Here is a 25,292-nt window from a genome sequence, read left to right on the forward strand (position 1 = left end):
AGGAATCGTAATACAATACTTATTTTCCACCATTATTTGCTAAATAAATCTTGACGAATCAGACGATGATTTTCTGGATTTGTTTTCACATTTTGACTCTAATAGTTGTAGTCTAACTATGATGTCAATTACAGGCCTCATCTTCATAATCTTCATCTTTTTAAGTGGAAGAACTTGCACAATTGATAGCTGACTAAATACTTTTTTCCCCACTGTAGGTAAGCGAATATATTTGAGTGGAACTGAATTGTATTTGAATTTTACAAAGATTGTAATTCCCATTTTATGAACCAAAAAGGCTGTCAAAAGATAGACAATTAAGAGATAAAAACATCTCACCACTTAGCTCTCTGGTCCCCTTGCTCTTCCACATCACCCGACTTGTCCTCAAAGCATCTGATTATCACCGCCACCAGAGACCCCAAATCAGAATAAGTCACACTACATTTGCGGAGAACAATTTGAAAGCATATGGTGTTGAATACAACTCTAATCATTGTCGCCTGGTCGCACTTCAGTAAACTCAGGGAGACTACACAACAATGATGAGAGATGGCTTCAGCAGCCGGCACCTTGGATCAACATGAACAGTACTACATTTCCCCAGGCCCCAATACGTGCCACTCTGATGACACATGTGTGACATGCATTTTGTCCGTTGTCTGTGTAAAAAAAGAAATGTCTGCAAGTTTTTCACACAAACTCATGGTCCATGTGAAAAATCTGACATGTGTGCACCACCATTGAAAATAATGAGTGTGTGTGTGTTCATATTTACGGTCCTTAAAAAAATGAACTGCATATGGACATAAAAACAGATGTGTGAAGGGGGCCTCAAGGTGTGCACAATTATTTTTTTTTCCTCAGGCAAAATAGTAAAAAAAAATTGTAACTGATTTTTAAAAGTCAAAAATTGTTAAAAGTATTACAGAGGGATACAACACTCTTGAAATTGCTAAGATATTGGAGTTTGATCATAGAAACATCAAAAGTTTTGATGCAAATAGCCAACTAGGTAAAAAAAAAGGTGTAGAATAAAAAAAGATGCGCTATAACTGCCAAAGATTTGAGAAGAGTCGAATGGGAAGTAGCCAAAAAGCCATTGTCCTCCAGTGCTTTCATATTTCAAAACTGCAACTTCCCTGGATGCCCAGAAGTACAAGGTGTTCAGTACTCAGAAACATGGCTGAGATTAGGAAGTAGTCTGAAACCCGACCACCACAGAACAAGGCTGGGCCAAGAAATATCCAAAGACAGATTTTTCAAAGGTTTTATGGACCAATGAGATTCAGTCGTCACTGGATCCATAATGGACATAGACCCCCACTTTGACTCAGACACCAGCAAGGTGGAGGTGGGGTACTGTATGGGCTGATATTGTTAAAAATGAGCTTGTTAGACCTTTGTCGGTTCAATATGGTCTTAAAATCAACCCCCAAACCTACTGCCAGTTTAAAAAGACACTTCAAGCAGTGGTCCAGGAAAATGTTTGTATCTTTCATGAGAACCATCATTTTTACAGAGGACAACGCTCCATGGCATGCATCAAAGTCTCCACTGCTCTGCTGTCAGTAAAAGGTTTAAATATGAAAAATAATAACATGGCCCCTTCCTCACCTGACCTAAATCATATTGAAAACTTGTGGGCCCTTCTAAAAATTAGATTTATACTGAAGGAAAACAGTACACTTATCTGAGCAGTGTCTGGGAGGCTGTGGGTTGGTGCTGCTTAAAAAGTTGATTGTCAACATATTAAGAAACTGACAAAGTCCATGCATGGAAGCCTTTGAGCCTATTAAAATAATAGTGGTTGTATTGGTCACTAATATATTTTTTTATATCAGAAATGTATTTTGTGCAGTTTTAGTTGTTAGGTTATTATGCTTACTTTAACAAATTAAAATAAACCACTTAGATGGAAAACAAATGTTTTTCATTTCATTGCATAATAATTCTGCACAAATAGATATTCTCCAAACGAAGACAAAACCTCACTTTTACCTTCTTAAAAATACAGATTTCAAGTTTATGAACCTTGTGGAGTGACCAACAGCACCGTATGTGTTCAATAATAAAATTAATCATCAAAAATGTGCATTGCCTAATAATTTTGCACAGTGTAGAGTAATGCAACTCGTGACTACAGAACAGGAGAAGGACTTGGGTATTCTGGTTACAAGTAACCTAAGCATCAGTACTCAATATGAAGTAGCAGCCGCAAATATAAACAATATTTTAGGGTTTATAAAAAGAGAGATAAAATTCATCCCAATGTATTGTTACCCCTTTAAAAATCACTTGTAAGTCCACATTAAGAATATGGAATCCAGTTGGGCTTTATTAGTTTAAAAGATACCTCAGAGGAGATCTCATCTATGCTGTATGTAAATACATGTGTGGTCAATATAAAGAACTGACACATAACTTATTCCTTCAAGGCACGTTAAAAAGGACCAGATGGCATTTATTACTTGTAGGGGAAAAGCAATTTCAGCAGCTAGGAAAGGGTTCTTTACAGTTAGAGCAGTCAGACTGCCTGCCTACATTGAGGGTATCTATGATCTAGTTATAGATAATGTATAACTAATCAAGGAAGGTTGAACTTGATGGACCCATGTCTTTTTTATGTTACAGAATAAGAAATTCTCCTATAGGTAAATTTTTTAATATGGCAGTAACGTATTGTGCATTCTAACTTATCATAGATGTAAAAACCAAGGTTAACAATTATTTGTTTTATATCATTTACTGTATAGAGCCAAGCAGCTGTATAGTAACAGAGTGGGGAGAGTGGGAGGAATGCAGCGCAACCTGTGGAATGGGCATGAAAAAGCGACATAGGATGATTAAGATGACACCAGCAGATGGGTCAATGTGCAAGACTGAGACTACTGAAGTTGAAAAGTGCATGATGCCGGAGTGCCGTAAGTAATGTATTGCACCATATTAACACACTAAACCTATACAAGAATAAGTTGCTACCTACTGTCTGTATAAACTGTCAAAGTGTTCGGGACTGAAGAACCTATCATGTAAGATTCCATACAGGTAGACATTGCAGTTCCTATGGAGTTATGGGAGAGAGCAGGGCCAGCCATGGTTGACCCATCCCCCTTGTAACTTGTTCAGGACTCCTTACAGGAAGCAAGGAAGGTCATAATTGGCCCAATGTCATGCAAAAAATGCTGAAAATCTTGGTAGGAACCCTTTTTTTCTATGTACACCATTGACTGTCTAATTCAGACATCTGTTTAGATTTGATTATTTTATACAAGAAATAATTTTCATCAGAATGATGGATCCAATATTCATACAGTTTTGGTTTGCATTTTTATCATCAGTGTTGCATTCATTTTTCTCATATGCAAAAAATAAGACATTTTAAATGTTCTCCTTTTTATTAGACAGTAAAAAAAATGCACAGTACCCAGATAGCACCTGAGTGTTATATGTTATTTTTAAGGACCCTTCCACTTGAATCAGAGAGTTTGATTTGAAAATCAGCCAAAAAACAGACAGATGTTGATCAGAAACAGTCTCTAAAATTAAAAATAGACATATGAGCATTCCCGTACACTGTAATGGGTGAATGTTCTATATGTGAAAAACAAGAAGTAAAATGGAAGAGCTGAAAGAAAACAATAGCACGATAGAAGATCAATAGTAGTGTTGAGCCACCCCCCTAGTGTCTGAGTTCAGTTTGGTTCGTCGAACTGTGGCGTGTTCGACAAATGTTCGTCGAACGTTCGAGGAACACCATCGAATCCCGTAGAAACCAATGGCAGGCAAACACAAACACATACAAACACATAGAAAACACCTTAAAAGGTGTCCAAAAGCTGACAAACTGCTCAGAAGACACAACAAACACATGGAAAAGTCACAACTACATATAGTCATGCGAAAAGAAAAGAGGTGGAGGAGTAAAATGAGGAGGAGACACAGATAAAGGCATGTCATGCCCTTCTAAAATCAAGAAAGGCTGGAGTAAAAATCTAAAATCACCCTACCAACACCCAGACGTCGTGACAAAAAAAATAAAAAAAATAAAAAAAAAATAAATATATTTAGGTAGGGCGGAGGGTCCATTCGGAACACTTTCCTTAGAAGATGTAGTGATACCCCCGTTGGGAGTTGTGCCAAAAAAGGAACCCAATAAATTCAGACTAATCCACCATTTGTCATATCCAAGGGGCAGGTCAGTAAACGACAACATCGACGCGGAACCAAGTACAGTACTATGTACCTCCTTTGACGAGGCAGTCAGGCGGGTCAAGAAGTTGGGAAGGGGCACCCTAATGTCCAAAACAGACATTGAGGGGGCATTCCGGTTACTACCTGTGTCTCTGAATAGTGTCCTCCCATTGGGCTGCTTCTGTGAAGGAGCATACAATATAGATCGCTGTTTCCCCATGGGGTGCTCCATATCCTGCTCACTATTTGAGGCATTTAGTTGCTTCCTCGAATGTGTCGTCATGGACGTTGTCAGGACATTTTTTACCTTTCGTGCATTTGCCCTTTTCCAAGATGGCGTCTTTGGTCTCATATGCACTGTGTCTTCCTGCTATAAACTCCACCCCAGCCTTCAGTCTGTGCTATAGTATTCTGCCTGGCATCCAGCTCCTAACCTCTGATTACTCCCTGGCTTTATACCTGCTCCTGTGAACTTGTGTGGTGATCCTGCTACTCTGCTCTGAGTTCCTGCTGCATACACCAGTTCCAGTAATCCTCCTTCATCTGCTGCTCGTATTTACTTCCATCTGCATTTGCTGGACATGTAAGCTGTTTGCTGCTCTGCAAAAACCTGAGACTATTCACCAGGCCTCCCTGGTTGAGCTAAGATATTATTTGAACTGCCTTATAAGCTTATCTATCTGTGTTTGGACTAAGACAAGGATTTATTCGTGTCAAGTATCCTCAAGAATAATTGTGCTTCATAGACTTTTTGCGTGATTGCATTTTCCTCTGAAGTTTCCTATAGACTGCTGAGCTGCATTTGATATTTGCACCAAGTGATTTGGACTTGAGTTTCTCTCTGCACCTGTTTGAATCACCGTGTGATAATATAGACTTTACCACTTATAAAACTGTGTCCTGTAGTTGTCTTGTTCCACGCAAAGAGTCTCCTGAGTTATCCCCTATAATTATTACAGGATACTCTAGCCTAAAAAAAAAAAAAGGAGACTGCTGGAACAATCACTGCAGAAAGCAGACTAGAGCAGGTGATTTCCATAATTAGATCACTGCAGAAAGATGTGGAAGGTCTGCAAAAGAAGTTTGGAAGCTTTGAACTCAATCAACAAGTGTTTGGACAAACTTTGCAGGACTTAAGCAACCGCATGGCAGCCCAGGAAAACAAACTTGCTGGCATAGAGTCCCAGTATGGATGGGCTTTTCAGGACATAAGCATGCAAATAGCTGCACAAGTGACTTTACCCTCTGGGCAACCGCCACCAGCTAGCCCACCTAAGTTGCCCCCATTCAGATTTAATGGTGATCGCGACAAATTTTGTGGCTTTGTGAATCAATGTATGCTATATTTTGATGTGCATGCTGACCGTTTTCCCACTGATAGATCCAAAGTATTGTGTGTAATAATGCTACTGACCTCACGAGCGCTCGCCTGGGCAAATCTGATGATTGAGTCTCGTGACCCACGGTTAAATAACTTGGATGATTTCTTGGCCACTATGGCATTAATGTTTGATGACCCTAATCGCCGTGCAACCGCTGAATCTGCTTTGTTGACTTTACGCCAGGCTAAACGTTATGTTATTGAGTATGCCACTGAATTCAGGAGATTGGCGGTAGATACCAATTGGGACAGTTATGCACAATTGCCTATTTTTAAAAGGGGTCTGTCTAGTATTATAAAAGATGAACTAGCTCGCTCTGAGTCACCCCAAGAGCTAGAGACATTTATACAGCATTGTGTGCGCATAGACATTTGCCTTACTGAGCGTAGGCAGGAGAAATTTGCTGCTTATAACCGTATTTCTAACTTTTCCCTTCCTTCCAAAGAGCCTGCAGGTAAAACCTCTCGGGAGGTGGAGGAGGTGCCCATGCAAATTGATTCTGTTCAGAGGCGCGAGAGCAATGAGCGCAGGGAGCATCGCCTTCGTGAAAGTCTATGTTTCTACTGCGGCCAGTCTGACCACTTCTTCATCAATTGTCCTAAGTGTCCTAGACGGCCTAACAAGGTGCTAGCAGCAGTAGGGGAGTATGACAACTGTGATGATGAATCTATCATCTCTGAATGTAGCCTGCCTTTAAACGCTGTATTCCATTCACTTTCTGTGACTTCACCCCCCAAGGAGCTGAAGGGAAAGAACTCTCACTGTTCTCTCCCTATTAAGATCCTGCATTCAGGACAGTGGATTTCCAGGTCAGCTATGATTGACTCTGGTGCAGGTGGCAATTTCATGGATATCGCATTTGCCAAGGAACATGGTATTGAAATTCAGCAAAGAGCCTCTCCAATTACCATGGAAACAGTGGATGGGTCACCTTTAATCTCTGGGCCTGTGGATCAGGAGACCGTACCCCTTGAAATTGTGTTGGAGCCTAATCATCAGGAGCAACTTTCTTTCTTGCTAATTTCTTCTCCTCTTTTTCCTGTGATTTTAGACATTCCTTGGTTGCGTTCTCAGAACCCAATTATCAACTGGGAGACCAAGGAGATTACCTTTCCAACAAGGAGCAACTCAGCGTTAACAAAAGCTGTCGCAGAGTCCACGGCTACGGAAACATGTGTACAAGTATTTACTTTACCTCCAGCATATAAAGAGTTCTCTGACATCTGTGACAAGAAGAATGCAGATCAGCTTCCTCCACACAGGCATTATGACTGTCCCATTGAGCTGCTTCCTGGGGCAGCTATTCCTTTTGGTAACGTATACCCTTTGGCGGCACCTGAGCTTCAAGCCTTAAAGGAGTATATTGATGAAAATCTGGCCAAAGGCTTCATACGTCCTTCCTCACAAGCAGGGGCACCTATATTTTTTGTTAAAAAGAAGGATGGGACCCTGAGACCCTGTGTTGACTATCGGGAACTCAATAAGGTAACCGTATGAAACCGTTACCCTTTGCCTCTGATTCCCGAATTACTGGAAAGAGTCTGCCATGCTAAGGTGTTCTCTAAACTGGATCTTTGTGGGGCTTATAATTCGGTGCGTATTCGTTCAGGGGATGAGTGGAAGACGGCATTCAGATGCCGGTATGGACACATTGAATCTCTTGTGATGCCCTTCGGGCTTTGTAACGCCCCTGCAACGTTTCAACACCTTGCTAATGACATTTTCAGAGATTTATTGGACCAGTTTGCGGTGATCTATTTGGACGATATACTAATCTTTTCTGACTCTCTACAGGAACATGAAGAGCATGACAAAACTGTTTTAAGACATCTGAAAGAGAACCATCTGTATATTAAGCTGGAGAAATGCGAGTTCCATCGTTCTGAGATACAGTTCTTAGGTTATATCATCTCTCCCCAGGGGCTGAACATGGAATCTGGTAAGATTCAGGCTATCTTTCACTGGCCGGTACCCAAGAACGTTAAGGAGGTCCAACATTTTATTGGTTTTGCAAATTTCTACAGACGCTTCATTTGAAATTTTTCTGATAGTGTCACATTACTTCCTTGACAAAGAAGGAAAAGCCCTTTAAGTGGTCATCACAGGCTCAAGAAGCTTTTGATCGGCTTAAGATCTGTTTCACATCAGCCCGCTGTTGATACACCCAGATCCAACACTTGCTTTCATTGTGGAGGTGGACGCATCTGATAATGCTTTGGGGGCTATTCTCTACCAAAGAACTGAAGAGAAGGGTCTGCTACATCCTTGTGCTTTCTTTTCCCATAGACTAACCTCAGCAGAGAAGAATTACGACGTGGGAGACAAGGAATTGCTGGCTATTATTGCGGCTTTCAAAGAATGGAGGCATCATCTGCAAGGAGCTGCACAATAGATCATAGTGCTAACTGACCATCGCAATTTAGAGATCCTTAGATCTGCTAGATGTCTTTCTCCTCGTCAGGCTCGTTGGAACTTATTTTTAAATCAGTTCAACTTTGTTATCTCGTACCGTCCAGGTTCTCGTAATGGGAAGGCTGATGCTGTATCCCAAATCCATGCTGCGGATTCCGTATCTGGAGCCCCGTCCAAGACCATTCTATCTGATGCCAATTTCATCGGAGTTATCCATGATCAGGACTTGTGGAAGGAGTGCAGGGAGGCCTATGAAGGTGATGTATTTCTGGCCAACCCACCTGTGGATATTAATCTTGTCTTTAAGGGTGGCATGTGGTTCAGAGATCGACGTATCTACGTCCCTGAGGTCGTCTGTCTGCAGATCATCAAGTTGGTACATGACTCCAAGTTGGCTGGTCACAGGGGGGTACAGAAGACACAAGAGTTCCTGAGCCGATTCTTCTGGTGGCCAACTTGCCTGAAGGATACCAAGGACTATGTTCTCTCTTGCGAGGTATGTGCTCATTACAAGACTCCTCATGTGGCACCTACGGGTCTTCTACAACCATTAACTGTTCCGTCCCACCCTTGGGGGGCTATATCAATGGACTTCATTGTGGAGCTGCCTACATCGGGGGGGCATGAATACAATCATGGTGGTAGTTGATCGCCTGACTAAAGCTGCTCATTTTGTTCCGTGCACCGGCCTCCCCTCAGCTAAAGATACAGTGAACTTGGTTATACAGAATGTCTTTCGGTTGCATGGGGTTCCGGATGAGATCATCTCTGACCGTGGAGTGCAGTTCACTTCAAGATTCTGGAAGGGGTTTTGCAGAACTCAATATTATTGTCTGTCTCTCTTCCGCTTACCATCCCCAGACAAATGATCAAACTGAGTGTACCAACCAGACGCTGGAACAATATCTAAGATGCTATGTCAGCCATCTCCAGGATGATTGGTTGGAGTTGCTGCCGTTAGCCGAATTTTCATATAACAATTCTCAGAGCGCCTCCACTAAATTTACACCTTTCTTTGTGAATCTGGGTTATCATCCGTGTATCTTACCTAGGTCTCCAATTCTCCGGTTCCGGCAGTGGAGGAAAGGCTGACTGCGATGAGGCAAAATCTGGAGGTTCTGAAGGAATCCCTGACCAAAGCTCAAGAACGTTATAAGAGATCGGCTGATAGATTCCTTAAACCTGCACCCATGTTCAAGGTAGGAGATTCTGTGTGGTTAGCAACTAAGAATCTGAAGTTAAACGTTCCTTCACAAAAACTTGGAGAGAAATTCATTGGCCCTTTCAAGATCAACGGTATTGTGAGCTCTGTGGCCTGCCGGCTGAAGCTGCCTAGGACTATGAAGGTACACCCAGTTTTTCATGTATCTTTACTAAAGCCTGTATCTCCTAATACATTCCAGGGATGTGTTGTGCCACCTCGGCAGCCTGTGGTAATTGATGGGCAAGAACAATTTGAGGTGGAGGAAATTGTTGATTCCAGGATTCGCAGGAATCGGCTCCAATATCTGATAAGATGGCAGGGATATCCCCCTGAGGAAGACTCTTAGAAACCTGTGGAAAACATCAATGCCCAAAAGAAGATTTCTCGGTTTTCATCGGAGATTCCCTGAGAAACCAGGTCCAGGATCGTCCTGAGGCTGCTTCTAAGGAGGGAGTAATGTCAGGACTCTGAACATTTGTTATTATCTTTTTGTGCATTACTGCCCTTTTCCAAAATGGCGTCTTTGGTCTCATGTGCACTGTGTCTTCCTGCTATAAAACTCCACCCCAGCCTTCAGTCTGTGCTAGAGAAATCTGCCTTGCATCCAGCTCCTGACCTCTGGTGACTACCTGGCTATATACCTGCTCCTGTGAACCTGTGTGGTGATCCTGCTACTCTGCTCTGAGTTCCTGCTGCATACACCAGTTCCAGTAATCCTCCTACATCTGCTGCTCTGCTGCTCGTGTTACTTCCATCTGCATTTGCTGGACATGTAAGCTTTTTCTGCTCTGCAAGAACCTGAGACTATCACCCAGGCCTCCCTGCTTGTGCTAAGATATTATTTGAACTGCCTTATAAGCGTATCTATCTGTGTTGTGGACTAAGCAAGGACTAATTCATGTCAAGTATCCTCAAGAATAATTGTGCTTCATAGACTTTCTGCGTGATTGCATTTTCCTCTGAAGTTTCCTATAGACTGATGAGCTGCATTTGATATTTGCACCAAGTGTTGTGGACTTGAGTTTCTCTCTGCACCTGTTCGAATCACTGTGTGATAATATAGACTTTACCACTTATAAAACTGTGTCCTGTAGTTGTCTTGTTCCACGCAAAGAGTCTCCTGAGTTATCCCCTATAATTATTACAGTGAGGTTTGATGGAGATCGTTTGTGAACAGCAGTTTTTAGCTCTTTCCACAGATTCTTAATTGGACTGAGGTCTGGACTTTGACTTGGCCTTTCTAACACCTGGATACGTTTATTTGTGAACCATTCCATTGTAGATTTTGCTTTATGTTTGGGATCATTGTCTTGTTGGAAGACAAATTTCCGTCCCAGTCTCAGGTCTTTTTCAGACTCCATCAGGTTTTCTTCAAGAATGGTCCTGTATTTGGCTCCATCCATCTTACCATCAATTTTAACCATCTTCCCTGTCCCTGCTGAAGAAAAGCAGGCCCAAACCATGATGCTGCCACCACCATGTTTGACAGTGGGGATGGTGTGTTCAGGGTGATGAGCCGTGTTGCCTTTACGTCAAACATGTTGTTTGGCATTGTTGCCAAAAAGTTAGATTTTGGTTTCTTCTGACCAGAGCACCTTCTTCCACATAGTTGGTGTGTCTCCCAGGTGGCTTGTTGCAAACGTTAAATGACACTTTTTATGGATATCTTTGAGAAATGGCTTTCTTCTTGCCACTCTTTCATAGTTACATAGTTACATAGTTATTGAGGTTGAAGGAAGACTTTAAGTCCATCTAGTTCAACCCATAGCCTAACCTAACATGCCCTAACATGTTGATCCAGAGGAAGGCAAAAAAAACCCATGTGGCAAAGAGTAACTCCACCATGGGGAAAAAAATTCCTTCCCGACTCCACATACGGCAATCAGACTAGTTCCCTGGATCAACGCCTTATCAAGGAATCTAGTGTATAAAGGCCAAATTTGTGCAGTGTACGACTGATTGTTGTAGATCTCTGCAGTTCATCCAGAGTGATCATGGGCCTCTTGGCTGCATCTCTGATCAGTCTTTTCCTTGTTTGAGATGAAAGTTTAGAGGGACGGCCAGGTCTTGGTAGATTTTCAGATTTGTAGATTTCAATATGAGCACTTGCACAGTGCTCCTTGGGATGTTTAAATTTTTGGAAATCATTTTGCATCCAAATCCGGCTTTAAACTTGTCCACCACAGTATCACGGGCCTGCTTGTTTTGTTCCTTGGTCTTCATGATGCTCTCTGTGCTTCAAACAGAGCCCTGAGACTATCACAGAGCAGGTGCATTTATACGGAGGCTTGATTACACACAGGTGGATTATATTTATCATCATTAGGCATTTAGGACAACATTGGATCATTCAGAGATCTACAATGAACTTCTGGAGTGAGTTTGCTGCACTGAAAGTAAAGGGGCCGAATGTTATTGCACACCCCACTTTTCAGTTTTTGATGTTCCACAAAAATTTAAAATAACCAATAAATTTCGTTCAACTTCACATTGTGTTCTCTTGTTGTTGATTCTTCACCAAAAATGTACATTTGGTATCTTTAAGTGTGAAGCATGATATGTGGGAAAAGGTTGAAAAGTTCCAGGGGGCCGAATACTTTCGCAAGGCACTGTAAATCAATAGATTAAATTATTGTCCTATGGAAGTAACAGGACCCAATGAATACATAAGGACAGATCTATGAATGAAAATATTGTCCTATATAGGCAAAAGGACAGGATAGATGAAGAGACAGATCTATGAATGAAATGAATGTCCCATACACAGCAATGTCTGTACCATAAATGCAAAAAATGATCATTTGCAAATACTGTATATAGAAATAAAAACCAAAATAAACTGGAATGGAGGACACAATTGAACATTCTAGCTGAAAAATGAAAAGGTCAGAAAGCGAAACATCAGTTGGAGAATGAGAAAATCAAAGAAAGATCAAGACAAGTGCAAGACCTGCTGCCAATATGATGGTACATGGGAGGAGGACCGCACGCATATTGTCACCTTGAAGCTTGGCTTCCTCAGGAAAAAGTGGACTAATTGTCCAAGCTTGTGTCTTTTTATATATGTAATCTAATATATAAAGCTGAATGTGTGTGTGTATGTGTGTATTTCTGGGATTGGCATCTGCACCGTCGCAGCTACAGCCACAAAATTTTGCACAGTCACTTGTCTGGACCCCAAGAGCGTCATAGGCTATGTTGTGAGGCAAAATTTTAACCCTGCGCATTCCAATTCACCAAACAATTTTGCCCCTCTCTACATAATGGGGAAAAAGTGAAAGAAAAAGTGTTAGAGGCAAATTGACAGCCAGGAGGAGATGACATACAGCTATATATTATATACAGGAGGAAATGACATACAGGTATATACTATATACAGGGGAGATGACATACAAGTATATGCTATATACAGGGGAGATGACCTACAGGTATATACTATATACAGGGGAGATGACCTACAGGTATATACTATATACAGGGGAGATGACATACAGGTATATACTATATACAGGGGAGATGACTTACAGGTATATCTAATATATAAAGCTGAATGTGTGTGTGTATGTGTGTATGTCTGGGATTGGCACCTGCACCGTCGCAGCTACAGCCACAAAATTTTGCACAGTCACACGTCAGGACCCCGAGAGCATCATAGGCTATGTTGTGAGGCGAAATTTTAACCCCGCGCGTTCCAATTCACAAAACCATTTTTCCCCTATCTACATAATGGGGGAAATGTGAAAGGAAAAGTGTTGGAGGCAAATTGACAGCTGCCAGATGTGAACAAGGGGGACTTAAAGAACAAGAGCGATGGCGCCAAAGAGTATATACCGCACAGTTGCTAAGGTGGGGCCCCGACATCGGATACTCACCACACATGGGGATATGAACACACACACAAAATGTGCCACACACTACCACGTGCTTGAACACATATACCACCCTAAGCACACATTTCACCACACATGCACCAACCTCGCCACATAAAAGTCGAAACACAAAACTCGCCACGCGCAAAATTCGCCACATGCAAAACTCACCACATGAAAAACTAGGCTCACGCAAAACTAGCCGCACGTGCAAAACTCACCTCATGGAAAACTTGCCAGACGCAAAACTTGCACACACAGAAAAATTGCCACATGCACAAAAGTTGCAACACATGCAAAAGTTGCCTCACACAAAACTTGCACATACTCAAAACGCACCACACATAAAACTCGACACGCAAAACACACTAACCTGTCACATGCAACTCGACACACAAAAAGTTGCTACACGCATGTCGCCACACAAAACTCATCTCACAAAAGTTGCTACATGCATGTCGCCACACAAAACTCATCTCACAAAAATCGCTACATGCATGTCACCACACGCAACTCAACACAAACAAATTGACACATGAAGCTCGCCCTAAAACACACAAAAGTCTGGTATTATCCTTCAAAAATAAAAATCTGATTAATAAGCAGACAAGCTACAAGAGCTACAAATGTACGATATAGGACATACGACAGCTGTCAGTCACATGACCTGTCTATTATGTGTATGTGTGAGCTATATACTGCCAGGGGGAGGGCTTCCTGTTGGCTGGGATTTATGAGGCTGCCAATAGCAACCAATCACAGCTCAGCTTTTACTTTGCTACATTTAATTAATCTGAGCTCTGATTGGTTAATATAGTCAGGACATTCTCCATAGAACAAAGTTTGTGTGAGGTTATAATAGCATGTCAGTTAGGGTGTGTTGGTGGAAAGGCTGATGTCAGTCACATTACCTCTATGTGAGATGATATAGAAACTGCCAGTTACAGACTATTTTTACCACAATAATGCCTCATAAATAAAGAATTTCATGGCACGAATGTCAGCTGACACGAAAAGAAAAGCTGCATTACGGGCCAATGAAAAATGTGAAGACCGAGAAACAAGGCTGACACACATGAGAACAGCAGCTGCTTCCTCAAGAGCCAATGAACTTTCTGAGGAGAGGGAAGCGAGTCTTGCAGACAAGAGAACAAGAACTGCTTCCTCAAGAGCCAATGAATTTTCTGAGGAGAGGGAAGCGAGGCTTGCAGACATGAAAACAAGAGCTGCTTCCTCAATAGTCAATGAACTTTCCGAGGAGAGGGAAGCGAGGCTTGCAGATAAGAGAAGAAGAGCTGCTTCCTCAAGGGCCAATGAGACATCTCAGCAGAGAGAAGGCCGACTTGCCGCTAAGAGAATTGCTATTTCTTTCACCAGGGCACAGGAAATGGTTGGAGATTTGAAACATGCTGCCTTTTGTTACCAGTCGGACATAAACTATCAGGGTAATCCTAAAGTTCAGATAGGAAAAATGGATGTGGTCTGCATGTACTGCAGTGCCCTAAAATGGAAAGATGAACCGCCAGGCTTATGCTGTGCAAATGGCAAGATACAACTTCCACCTCTCCTGTCACCACCAGATCCCCTAAAGTCTCTGATGACAGGTACCAGTATAATTTCAAAGCATTTCTTGGACAACATCAGGAAGTACAACTCCTGCTTCCAAATGACATCCTTTGGTGCAACAAAAGAAATGTTTACAACAGGATTTCTGCCGCCATTTAAAGTTCAAGGACAGGTTTACCACTCAATTGGCTCACTGCTTCCATTACAAGGAGAGGAACCTCAATTTCTTCAGCTCTTCTTCATGGGAAATGCAGAAGCAGAGGCTCAGCGGAGATGCTCTTTAATTCCTAACACTCGCCTAGATATTGTCACTATTTTGCAGCAGTTCCTTCACTCCAACAATCCATATGTTCAAATTTTCAAAACTACACTTGAATGCATGCCAAATGACGATTACAAGGTTGTCATTCGAGCTGACAAAACACCACAAGGTGAGCATCAGCGACGTTTCAATGCTCCCACATTTGATGAGGTAGCCATCTTGATTGTAGGTAATGATTTTCAAAGCCGTGACATTGTGCGTCAGAAAAGGAACAATAGTTTGCAGTGAGTAGCAGAAACTCACAGGTCCTATGATGCACTGCAATATCCAATCATCTTTTGGCAGGGACAGGATGGCTATCACTTTGGAATACCTCAGACAGATCCTACAACAGGCAACCCTTCAGGAAAAAAAGTGTCTGCCATGGACTTCTATGCATATGGGATCATGACAAGATTTGCAGAGGAAAATCACATCTTGAAATGCAAACACCTCTTCCACCAATTTATTGTTGACATGTATGCAAAGATTGAGAGTGAACGTCTTTTATATATCCGACTAAATCAGAAGACGCTCAAGGCAGAGGAATATATTCACCTTAGAGATGCTGTTGCAAATGATGCTGATCTAAAAGAGTTGGGGAAAATGGTTATTCTTCCATCAACTGTCACTGGAAGCCCACGACACATGCATGAATACACACAGGATGCAATGACTTATGTGAGAAAGTATGGCCGTCCAGATCTTTTCATTACCTTTACTTGCAATCCTGCCTGGGAGGAAATTGGGGGGCACCTGTTGCCGAGCCAAAAAACAGTGAATTGCTATCACCTTATTGCTCGGGTTTTCATACAGAAACTTTCAAAAATGACTAATCTCATCACAAAATCACATATTTATGGTGAGATGCAGTGCTGGATGTATTCATTTGAATGGCAAAAAAGAGGCCTTCCTCACGCCCACATCTTGATCTGGCTGAAGGAAAAAATACAGCCTACCGAAATTGACAATATCATCAGTGCCGAATTGCCAGACCTTCAGGTTGACCCATTGCTGTTTGATACCATCACAAAAAACATGATCCATGGTCCGTGTGGGAGTCTCAACAAAAATTCTCCCTGTATGATTGATGGCAGGTGTTCAAAGCATTACCCACGATCCCTGGTCCAAGAAACCCAAACAGGACAAGATGGATATTCAGTCTACCGAAGAAGAAAGCCAGGGGATGGTGGTTTCACAGCAAAGCTCAAAATGCGTGTTGGATCCTCACTAGTGTTGAGCAATACCGTCCGATACTTGAAAGTATCGGTATCGGAAAGTATCGGCCGATACCGGCAAAGTATCGGATCTAATCCGATACCGATACCCGATACCAATACAAGTCAATGGGACACCAAGTATCGGACGGTATCCTGTATGGTTCCCAGGGTCTGAAGGAGAAGAAACGCTCCTTCAGGCCCTGGGATCCATATCAATGTGTAAAAGAAAGAATTAAAATAAAAAATAGGGATATACTCACCCTCTGACGCGCCCTGGACTTTACCGCCGTAACCGGGAGCCATTGTACCTAAGAATGCGCGCTTGAAGGGCCTTAGATGACGTCACGGCGCTCTGATTGGTCCGTAGCGGTCGCGTGACCGCTACGCGACCAATCACAAAGCCGTGACGTCACCTAAGGTCTTTCAAGCGCTTGAAAGACCTTTAGGTGACGTCACGGCTTTGTGATTGGTCGCCTAGCGGTCACGCGACCGCTACGGACCAATCAGAGCGCCGTGACGTCATCTAAGGCCCTTCAAGCGCGCATTCTTAGGTACAACGGCTCCCGGTTACGGCGGTAAAGTCCAGGGGCCGCCGGAGAGGTGAGTATATCCCTATTTTTTATTTCAATTCTTTCTTTTACACATTGATATTAATCCCGATACCGATTCCCGATACAACAAAAGTATCGGATCTCGGTATCGGAATTCCGATACCGCAAGTATCGGCCGATACCCGATACTTGCGGTGTCGGAATGCTCAACACTAATCCTCACTCCAAGAGATAGAAATTGACAACAGGTGGGTAGTGCCTTACAACCCTTTGCTCTCAAAAATCTTCCAGGCCCACATAAATGTTGAATCTTGCCACTCTGTGAAATCAATCAAGTATATCTGCAAATATGTCCACAAAGGAAGTGATCAAGCAGTTTTTTAACTCCAGAAAAATGGACCTATTATTGATGAAGTGGAGGCATTCCAGATGGGCAGGTACATAAGCAGCAATGAAGCTGTTTGGAGAATACTAGGATTCTCCATTCATGAGCTCTACCCACCAGTTGTGCATCTGAGAGTGCACTTGGAAAATGGACAGAGAATTTATTTTAACCCAGCAAACTTGCAGCAGCAGCTCCTAACACCACCTAAGACCACCCTCTAGGCATTTTTTGAGCTGTGTCAACAAGACCCTTTTGCAAAAACAATTCTCTACTGTGATTTACCAAAGTACTACTACTTTCTGAATGCCTCCAGAAAAACACTGGAACAGAGGAAACGGGGGCTTGATATTGAAGGCTATCCTGGGGTGAAAGCAACTGATAACGCTTGGTCGCGTCTACACTGTTCATCCGTCAAATGCAGAGTGCTTCTACCTGTGCATGTTACTTCATGTTGTCAAAGGCCCTACATCATTTTCTGACCTGAAGACCGTCGGAAGCCATGTGTGTGAAACATTCAGGGAAGCTTGCCAAAGAAAAGGACTTCTGGAAAATGATGGACACTGGGACATGACCCTCAGTAAAGCAGCAGCCACACAAACCCCAAAGCAACTAAGACACCTCTTTGCTATTATTCTAACAACCTGTAGCATTTCAAATTCTCTTGAGATTTGGACAAAGTACAAAACTGATCTCAGTGAGGACATCCTCATGCAGATTAGAAATCCTCAGCAACTCATCAACTTCACTGAGGAAATGTTCAATGAAACTTTAATGCTCCTTGAAGATCAGTGCATAGCAATATCAGGAAAAGCCTTTTAGTTGCTTGGTTTGCCTGCTCCAATAAGAAATCCTGAAGGCATCAAAATGTGTAGGGAGATTTTCATAGAAACAAACTACAATATTGATGAACTGACAGCATTTGTGTCTCAGAACGAGCCAATATTAGTACCAGATGAAAGAGACGCCTATAACTACATTTTAAGTTTCAGTGAAACCAACAAAGGTGGGATTGTCTTCCTTGATATTCCAGGTGGAACAGGAAAGACATTTGCATCAACTTGCTCCTGGCAAAATTTCGACAACAAAAAAAGATTGCACTTGCAGTGGCATCTTCTGGAATTGCAGCTACGCTTTTAAAAGGTGGCAGGACAGCACATTCGACATTCAAACAACCACTTAACCTGTCTCATAGTGACAGGAGGGTATGCATAATAAAAACAAGTACAATATTCTTAAACAATACAAGTCATAACTGGTACAGGAGGAGAGAGGACCCTGTCCGCGAAGGCTCACAATCTACAAGGGATGGGTGAGAATACAGTAGGTGAGGATAGAGATGGTCATGCAGCGGTTTGGTTGATCGGTGGTTACTGCAGGTTGTAGGCTGGTCGGAAGAGGTGGTCTTCAGGCTCTTTTTGAAGGTTTCGATGTTAGGCGAGAGTCTGATGTGTTGTGGTAGAGGGTTCCAGAGTAGGGGTGATACTCGAGAGAAATCTTGTATACGATTGTGGGAAGAGGAGATAAGAGGGGAGTAGAGAAGGAGATCTTGTGAGGATCGGAGGTTGCGTTTAGGTAAGTACCGGGAGACGAGGTCACAGATGAATGAAGGAGACAGGTTGTGGATGGCTTTATATGTCATGGTTAGGGTTTTGTACTGGAGTCTCTGGGCAATGGGGAGCCAGTGAGGGGATTGACAGAGGGGAGAGGCCGGGGAATAGCGGGGGGACAGGTGGATTAGTCGGGCAGCAGAGTTTAGAATAGATTGGAGGGGTGCGAGAGTGTTAGAGGGGAGGCCACAGAGCAGGAGGTTGCAGTAGTCAAGGCAAGAGATGATGAGGGCATGGACTAGGGTTTTTGCAGATTCTTGGTTGAGGAATGTACGGATTCGTGAAATATTTTTGAGTTGAAGTCGGCAGGAAGTGGAAAGGGCTTGGATATGTGGTTTGAAGGAGAGATCAGCGTCAAGGATTACCCCGAGGCAGCGAGCTTGTGGGACTGGGGAGAGTGGGCAGCCATGCACTTGTAATGGATAGGTTCGTTGGGGGGGTCGCGTGAGATGGGGGAAGATGATGAATTCTGTTTTGTCCATGTTAAGTTTCAGAAATCTAGCGGAGAAGAAGGATGAAATAGTGGTCAGACATTGAGGAATTCTGGTTAGTAGGGAGGTGATATCTGGTCCAGCCAGAGATTCAGATCTGTGTGTCATCAGCATAGAGGTGATACTGGAAGCCATGAGATTCTATGAGGTGTCCCAGGCCAAAGGTGTAAATGGAGAAGAGCAGGGGCCCAAGGACTGAACCTTGTGGGACTCCGACAGATAGGGGGCGAGGTGAGGAGGTGGTGTGTGAGTGGGAGACGCTGAATGTCTGGTCTGTTAGGTATGATGAGATCCAGGATAGGGCCAAGTCTGTGATGCCAAGGGATGAGAGGGTCTGTAATAATAGGGAATGGTCCACTGTGTCAAAGGCAGCCGACAGGTCGAGGAGGAGGAGGACAGAGTAGTGTCGCTTGCTCTTGGCGGTTAAGAGGTCATTGGTGACCTTAGTTAGGGCAGTTTCAGTGGAGTGGTGTGATGACCGGAAGCCAGATTGTAAGCGGTCAAAGAGGGAGCAAGAAGAGAGATGGGAGGACAGTTCAAGGTAGACGTATTGTTCCAGTAGTTTGGAGGCATAAGGGAGAAGTGATATAGGGCGATAGCTAGATACAGAGGATGGGTCAAGAGAAGGCTTTTTGAGGATAGGTGTGATTGAGGCATCTTTAAAGCTTGAGGGGAAAACACCAGTTGTTAGTGATAGGTTGAAGAGATGGGTTAGGGTTGGGATGAAGACTTTGGTGAGGTTTGCGATGAAGTGGGATGGGAGAACATGCAAAAGTTGCCTCGCATAAAACTTGCACATACTCAACACGCACCACACATAAAACTCGCCACGCGCAAAACTCGCCATGCTCAAAACTTGCTGCACACAACTTGCTACACTAACCTGTCACATGCAACTCGACACACAAAAAGTTGCTACACGCATGTCGCCACACAAAACTCATCTCACAAAAGTCACTACATGCATGTCACCACACGCAACTCAACACACACAACTTGACACATGAAACTCACCTTAAAACACACACAAGTCTGGTATTATCCTTCGAAAATAAAAATCTGAGTAATAAGCAGACAGACTACAAGAGCAACAAATGTACCATATAGGAAATATTTCAGCTGTCAGTCACATAACCTGTCTATTATGTGTATGTGTGAGCTAATATATACTGCCAGGGGGAGGGCTTCCTGTTGGATTTATCAGGCTGCCAATTTAGCTTACAAATACTGAGGTAAAAATACTGAGCAAATATTGTGTGAACGAGGTCTAATACAGGAGGAGATGACACACAGATATATACTATATGCAGGAGGAGATGACATACAGGTATTGTCACGGGGAGTGTTGTGAATTTGGATTCTGGGCTCCCCCGGTGGCTACTGGTGGAATTGAACTGGTGTCTTCATCTTCTCTGTTCACCTGTTCCCATCAAGATGTGGGAGTCGCTATATAACCTTGCTTCTCTGTTAGTTGCTTGCCGGTCAACAATGTTACCAGAAGCCTCTCTGTGCTTGTTCCTGCTCCTAGACAACTACTAGATAAGTTGGACTCTTGTCCATGTTTGTTTTTGCATTTTTGTTCCAGTTCACAGCTGTAGTTTCGTTACTGTGTCTGGAAAGCTCTTGTGAACAGGAATTGCCACTCTGGTGTTATGAGTTAATGCCAGAGTCCTAAAGTAATTTCTGGATGGTGTTTTGATAGGGTTTTCAGCTGACCATGAAAGTGTCCTTTCTGTCTTCTGCTATGTAGTAAGTGGACCTCAAATTTGCTAAACCTATTTTCATACTACGTTTGTTATTTCATCTTAATTCACCGCCAATATATGTGGGGGGCCTCTGTCTCCTTTCGGGGTATTTCTCTAGAGGTGAGCTAGGACTAATATTTTCCTCTGCTAGCATTATTTAGTCCTCCGGCTGGTGCTGGGCATCTAGAATCAACGTAGGCATGCTACCCGGCCACTGCTAGTTGTGCGTTAGGTTTAGTTCATGGTCAGCTCAGTTCCCATCTTCCAAGAGCTAGTTCCTATATATGCTGATGCTATGTTCTCTTGCCATTGAGATCATGACAGTTTGACCGGCCACTAAAGGGTTAAAATCCTTGGCTGAGAAAGGAGAGAAATAAGAAGTCTGCTGAGATTTTTTTTTTTTTTTTTTTTTTTCCTTTTGAGTGTGCTCTTAATTGGACCTCTTGCCAGTCTGTCTATGCTGCAGCCTTTGTTTTTTTTTCTCTTTCTCTGCTTCTAATCTTTGAATGGCTCTGTGTCCACCTGTTTGTAATGGATCTTCAGAGTGTAACTGCAGGTTTGAATAATCTCGCCACGAAGGTACAACATTTGCAAGATTTTGTTTGTCATGCACCTGTATCTGAACCGAGAATTCCTTTGCCGGAATTTTTCTCGGGGAATAGATCTGGGTTTCAGAATTTTCGAAATAATTGCAAATTATTTTTGTCCCTGAAATCTCGCTCTGCCGGAGACCCTGCACAGCAGGTCAGGATTGTGATTTCCTTGCTCCGGGGCGACCCTCAAGACTGGGCTTTTTCATTGACACCAGGGGATCCTGCGTTGCTCAATGTGGATGCGTTTTTTCTGGCCTTGGGGTTGCTTTATGACGAACCTCATTTGGAGCTTCAGGCAGAAAAAACTTTGATGTCCCTATCTCAGGGGCAAGATGAAGCGGAAATTTACTGCCAAAGATTCCGTAAATGGTCTGTGCTTACTCAGTGGAATGAGTGCGCCCTGGCGGCGACTTTCAGAGAGGGTCTCTCTGATGCCATTAAGGATGTTATGGTGGGGTTCCCTGTGCCTGCGGGTCTGAATGAGTCCATGACAATGGCTATTCAGATCGATAGGCGTTTGCGGGAGCGCAAACCAGTGCACCATCTGGCGGTGTCCACTGAGAAGTCGCCAGAGAGTATGCAGTGTGATAGAATTCTGTCCCGAAGCGAGAGGCAGAATTTTAGACGGAAAAATGGGTTGTGTTTCTATTGTGGTGATTCTACTCATGTTATATCAGCATGCTCTAAGCGCACTAAAAAGCTTGATAAATCTGTTTCCATTTGCACCTTACCGTCTAAGTTTATTCTATCTGTGACCCTGATTTGTTCTTTGTCATCTATTACCACGGACGCCTATGTCGACTCTGGCGCCGCTTTGAGTCTTATGGATTGGTCCTTTGCCAAACGCTGTGGGTATGATTTAGAGCCTTTGGAGACTCCTATTCCTCTGAAGGGGATTGACTCCACCCCATTGGCTAATAATAAACCACAATACTGGACACAAGTAACTATGCGTATTAATCCGGATCACCAGGAGATTATTCGCTTTCTGGTGCTGTATAATCTACATGATGATTTGGTGCTAGGATTGCCTTGGCTGCAATCTCACAACCCAGTCCTCGACTGGAGAGCTATGTCTGTGTTGAGCTGGGGATGTAAGGGGGCTCATGGGGATGTACCTGTGGTTTCCATTTCATCATCTATTCCCTCTGAAATTCCTGAGTTCCTGTCTGACTATCGTGACGTCTTTGAAGAATCCAAGCTTGGTTCGTTACCTCCGCACCGAGAGTGCGATTGTGCCATAGATTTAATCCCGGGTAGTAAATACCCAAAGGGTCGTTTATTTAATCTGTCTGTGCCTGAACATGCTGCTATGCGAGAATATATAAAGGAGTCCTTGGAAAAGGGACATATTCGTCCATCGTCATCTCCCTTAGGAGCCGGTTTTTTCTTTGTGTCAAAAAAAGACGGCTCTTTGAGACCATGTATTGATTATCGGCTTTTGAATAAAATCACTGTTAAATATCAATACCCATTGCCGTTGCTGACTGATTTGTTTGCTCGCATAAAGGGGGCCAAGTGGTTCTCTAAGATTGACCTTCGTGGGGCGTATAATTTGGTGCGAATTAGGCAGGGGGATGAGTGGAAAACCGCATTTAATACGCCTGAGGGCCACTTTGAGTATTTAGTGATGCCTTTTGGTCTTTCAAATGCTCCGTCAGTTTTCCAGTCCTTTATGCATGATATTTTTCGCGATTATTTGGATAAATTTATGATTGTGTATCTGGATGATATTCTGATTTTTTCGGATGACTGGGACTCTCATGTCCAGCAAGTCAGGAGGGTTTTTCAGGTTTTGCGGTCTAATTCTTTGTGTGTGAAGGGTTCTAAGTGTGTTTTTGGGGTACAGAGGATTTCCTTTTTGGGATATATTTTTTCTCCCTCTTCCATTGAAATGGATCCTGTCAAGGTTCAAGCTATTTGTGATTGGACGCAGCCCTCTTCTCTTAAGAGTCTTCAGAAATTTTTGGGCTTTGCTAACTTTTATCGTCGATTTATTGCTGGTTTTTCGGATATTGCTAAGCCATTGACCGATTTGACTAAGAAGGGTGCTGATGTTGCTGATTGGTCCCCTGATGCTGTGGAGGCCTTTCGGGAGCTTAAGCGCCGTTTTTCCTCTGCCCCTGTGTTGCGTCAGCCTGATGTTGCTCTACCTTTTCAGGTTGAGGTCGACGCTTCTGAGATCGGAGCTGGGGCAGTGTTGTCGCAGAAAAGTTCTGACTGCTCCGTGATGAGGCCTTGTGCCTTCTTTTCCCGTAAATTTTCGCCCGTTGAGCGGAATTATGATGTTGGGAATCGGGAGCTTTTGGCCATGAAGTGGGCTTTTGAGGAGTGGCGCCATTGGCTTGAGGGGGCCAGACATCAGGTGGTGGTATTGACTGACCACAAAAATTTGATTTATCTTGAGACCGCCAGGCGCCTGAATCCTAGACAGGCGCGCTGGTCATTATTTTTCTCTCGGTTTAATTTTGTGGTGTCATACCTACCGGGTTCTAAGAATGTTAAGGCGGATGCCCTTTCTAGGAGTTTTGAGCCTGACTCGCCTGGTAACTCTGAGCCCACAGGTATCCTTAAGGATGGAGTGGTATTGTCAGCCGTTTCTCCAGACCTGCGGCGGGCCTTGCAGGAGTTTCAGGCGGATAGACCGGATCGTTGCCCACCTGATAAACTGTTTGTTCCTGATGATTGGACCAGTAGAGTCATCTCTGAGGTTCATTCTTCTGTGTTGGCAGGTCATCCTGGCATTTTTGGTACCAGGGATTTGGTGGCAAGGTCCTTCTGGTGGCCTTCCCTGTCACGAGATGTGCGAGGCTTTGTGCAGTCTTGTGACGTTTGTGCTCGGGCCAAGCCTTGTTGTTCTCGGGCTAGTGGATTATTGTTGCCCTTGCCTATTCCTAAGAGGCCTTGGACGCACATCTCGATGGATTTTATTTCAGATCTGCCTGTTTCTCAGAAGATGTCTGTCATCTGGGTGGTGTGTGACCGTTTCTCTAAGATGGTCCATTTGGTTCCTCTGCCCAAGTTGCCTTCTTCTTCCGAGTTGGTTCCTCTGTTTTTTCAAAATGTTGTTCGTTTGCATGGTATTCCTGAGAATATCATTTCTGACAGAGGGACCCAATTCGTGTCTAGATTTTGGCGGGCATTCTGTGCTAGGATGGGCATAGATTTATCTTTTTCGTCCGCTTTCCATCCTCAGACGAATGGCCAGACCGAGCGGACTAATCAGACCCTGGAGACATATCTGAGGTGTTTTGTGTCTGCTGACCAGGATGATTGGGTTGCTTTTTTGCCATTGGCGGAGTTCGCTCTCAATAATCGGGCCAGCTCTGCCACTTTGGTGTCCCCGTTTTTCTGTAATTCGGGGTTTCATCCTCGATTTTCCTCTGGTCAGGTGGAATCTTCGGATTGTCCTGGAGTGGATGCTGTGGTGGAGAGATTGCATCAGATCTGGGGGCAGGTGGTGGACAATTTGAGGTTGTCCCAGGAGAAGACTCAGCTTTTTGCCAACCGCCACCGTCGTGTTGGTCCTCGGCTTTGTGTTGGGGATTTGGTGTGGTTGTCTTCTCGTTTTGTCCCTATGAGGGTCTCTTCTCCTAAGTTTAAGCCTCGGTTCATCGGCCCGTATAAGATATTGGAGATTCTTAACCCTGTTTCCTTCCGTTTGGACCTCCCTGCATCCTTTTCTATTCATAACGTTTTTCATCGGTCATTATTGCGCAGTTATGAGGTACCGGTTGTGCCTTCCGTTGAGCCTCCTGCTCCGGTGTTGGTT

The 25,292-nt window shown here is 43.5% G+C and overlaps 1 protein-coding gene across 3 annotated transcripts in view; it reads left to right on the forward strand.

The window, feature by feature from the left end:
* The window catches only part of SPON1 (spondin 1), a 1,148,287-nt gene that overhangs the window by 906,951 nt on the left and 216,044 nt on the right, over positions 1 to 25,292 (forward strand). For all 3 annotated transcript variants that reach the window (XM_077288119.1, XM_077288120.1, XM_077288121.1), the window contains one exon: positions 2,757 to 2,924. In XM_077288119.1, the coding sequence (XP_077144234.1) occupies positions 2,757 to 2,924 (168 nt within the window). The remainder of the gene's footprint in view (positions 1 to 2,756; positions 2,925 to 25,292) is intronic.

This window comes from Ranitomeya variabilis, chromosome 2 (assembly GCF_051348905.1).
Source record: "Ranitomeya variabilis isolate aRanVar5 chromosome 2, aRanVar5.hap1, whole genome shotgun sequence".
Lineage (NCBI taxonomy): Eukaryota > Metazoa > Chordata > Amphibia > Anura > Dendrobatidae > Ranitomeya > Ranitomeya variabilis.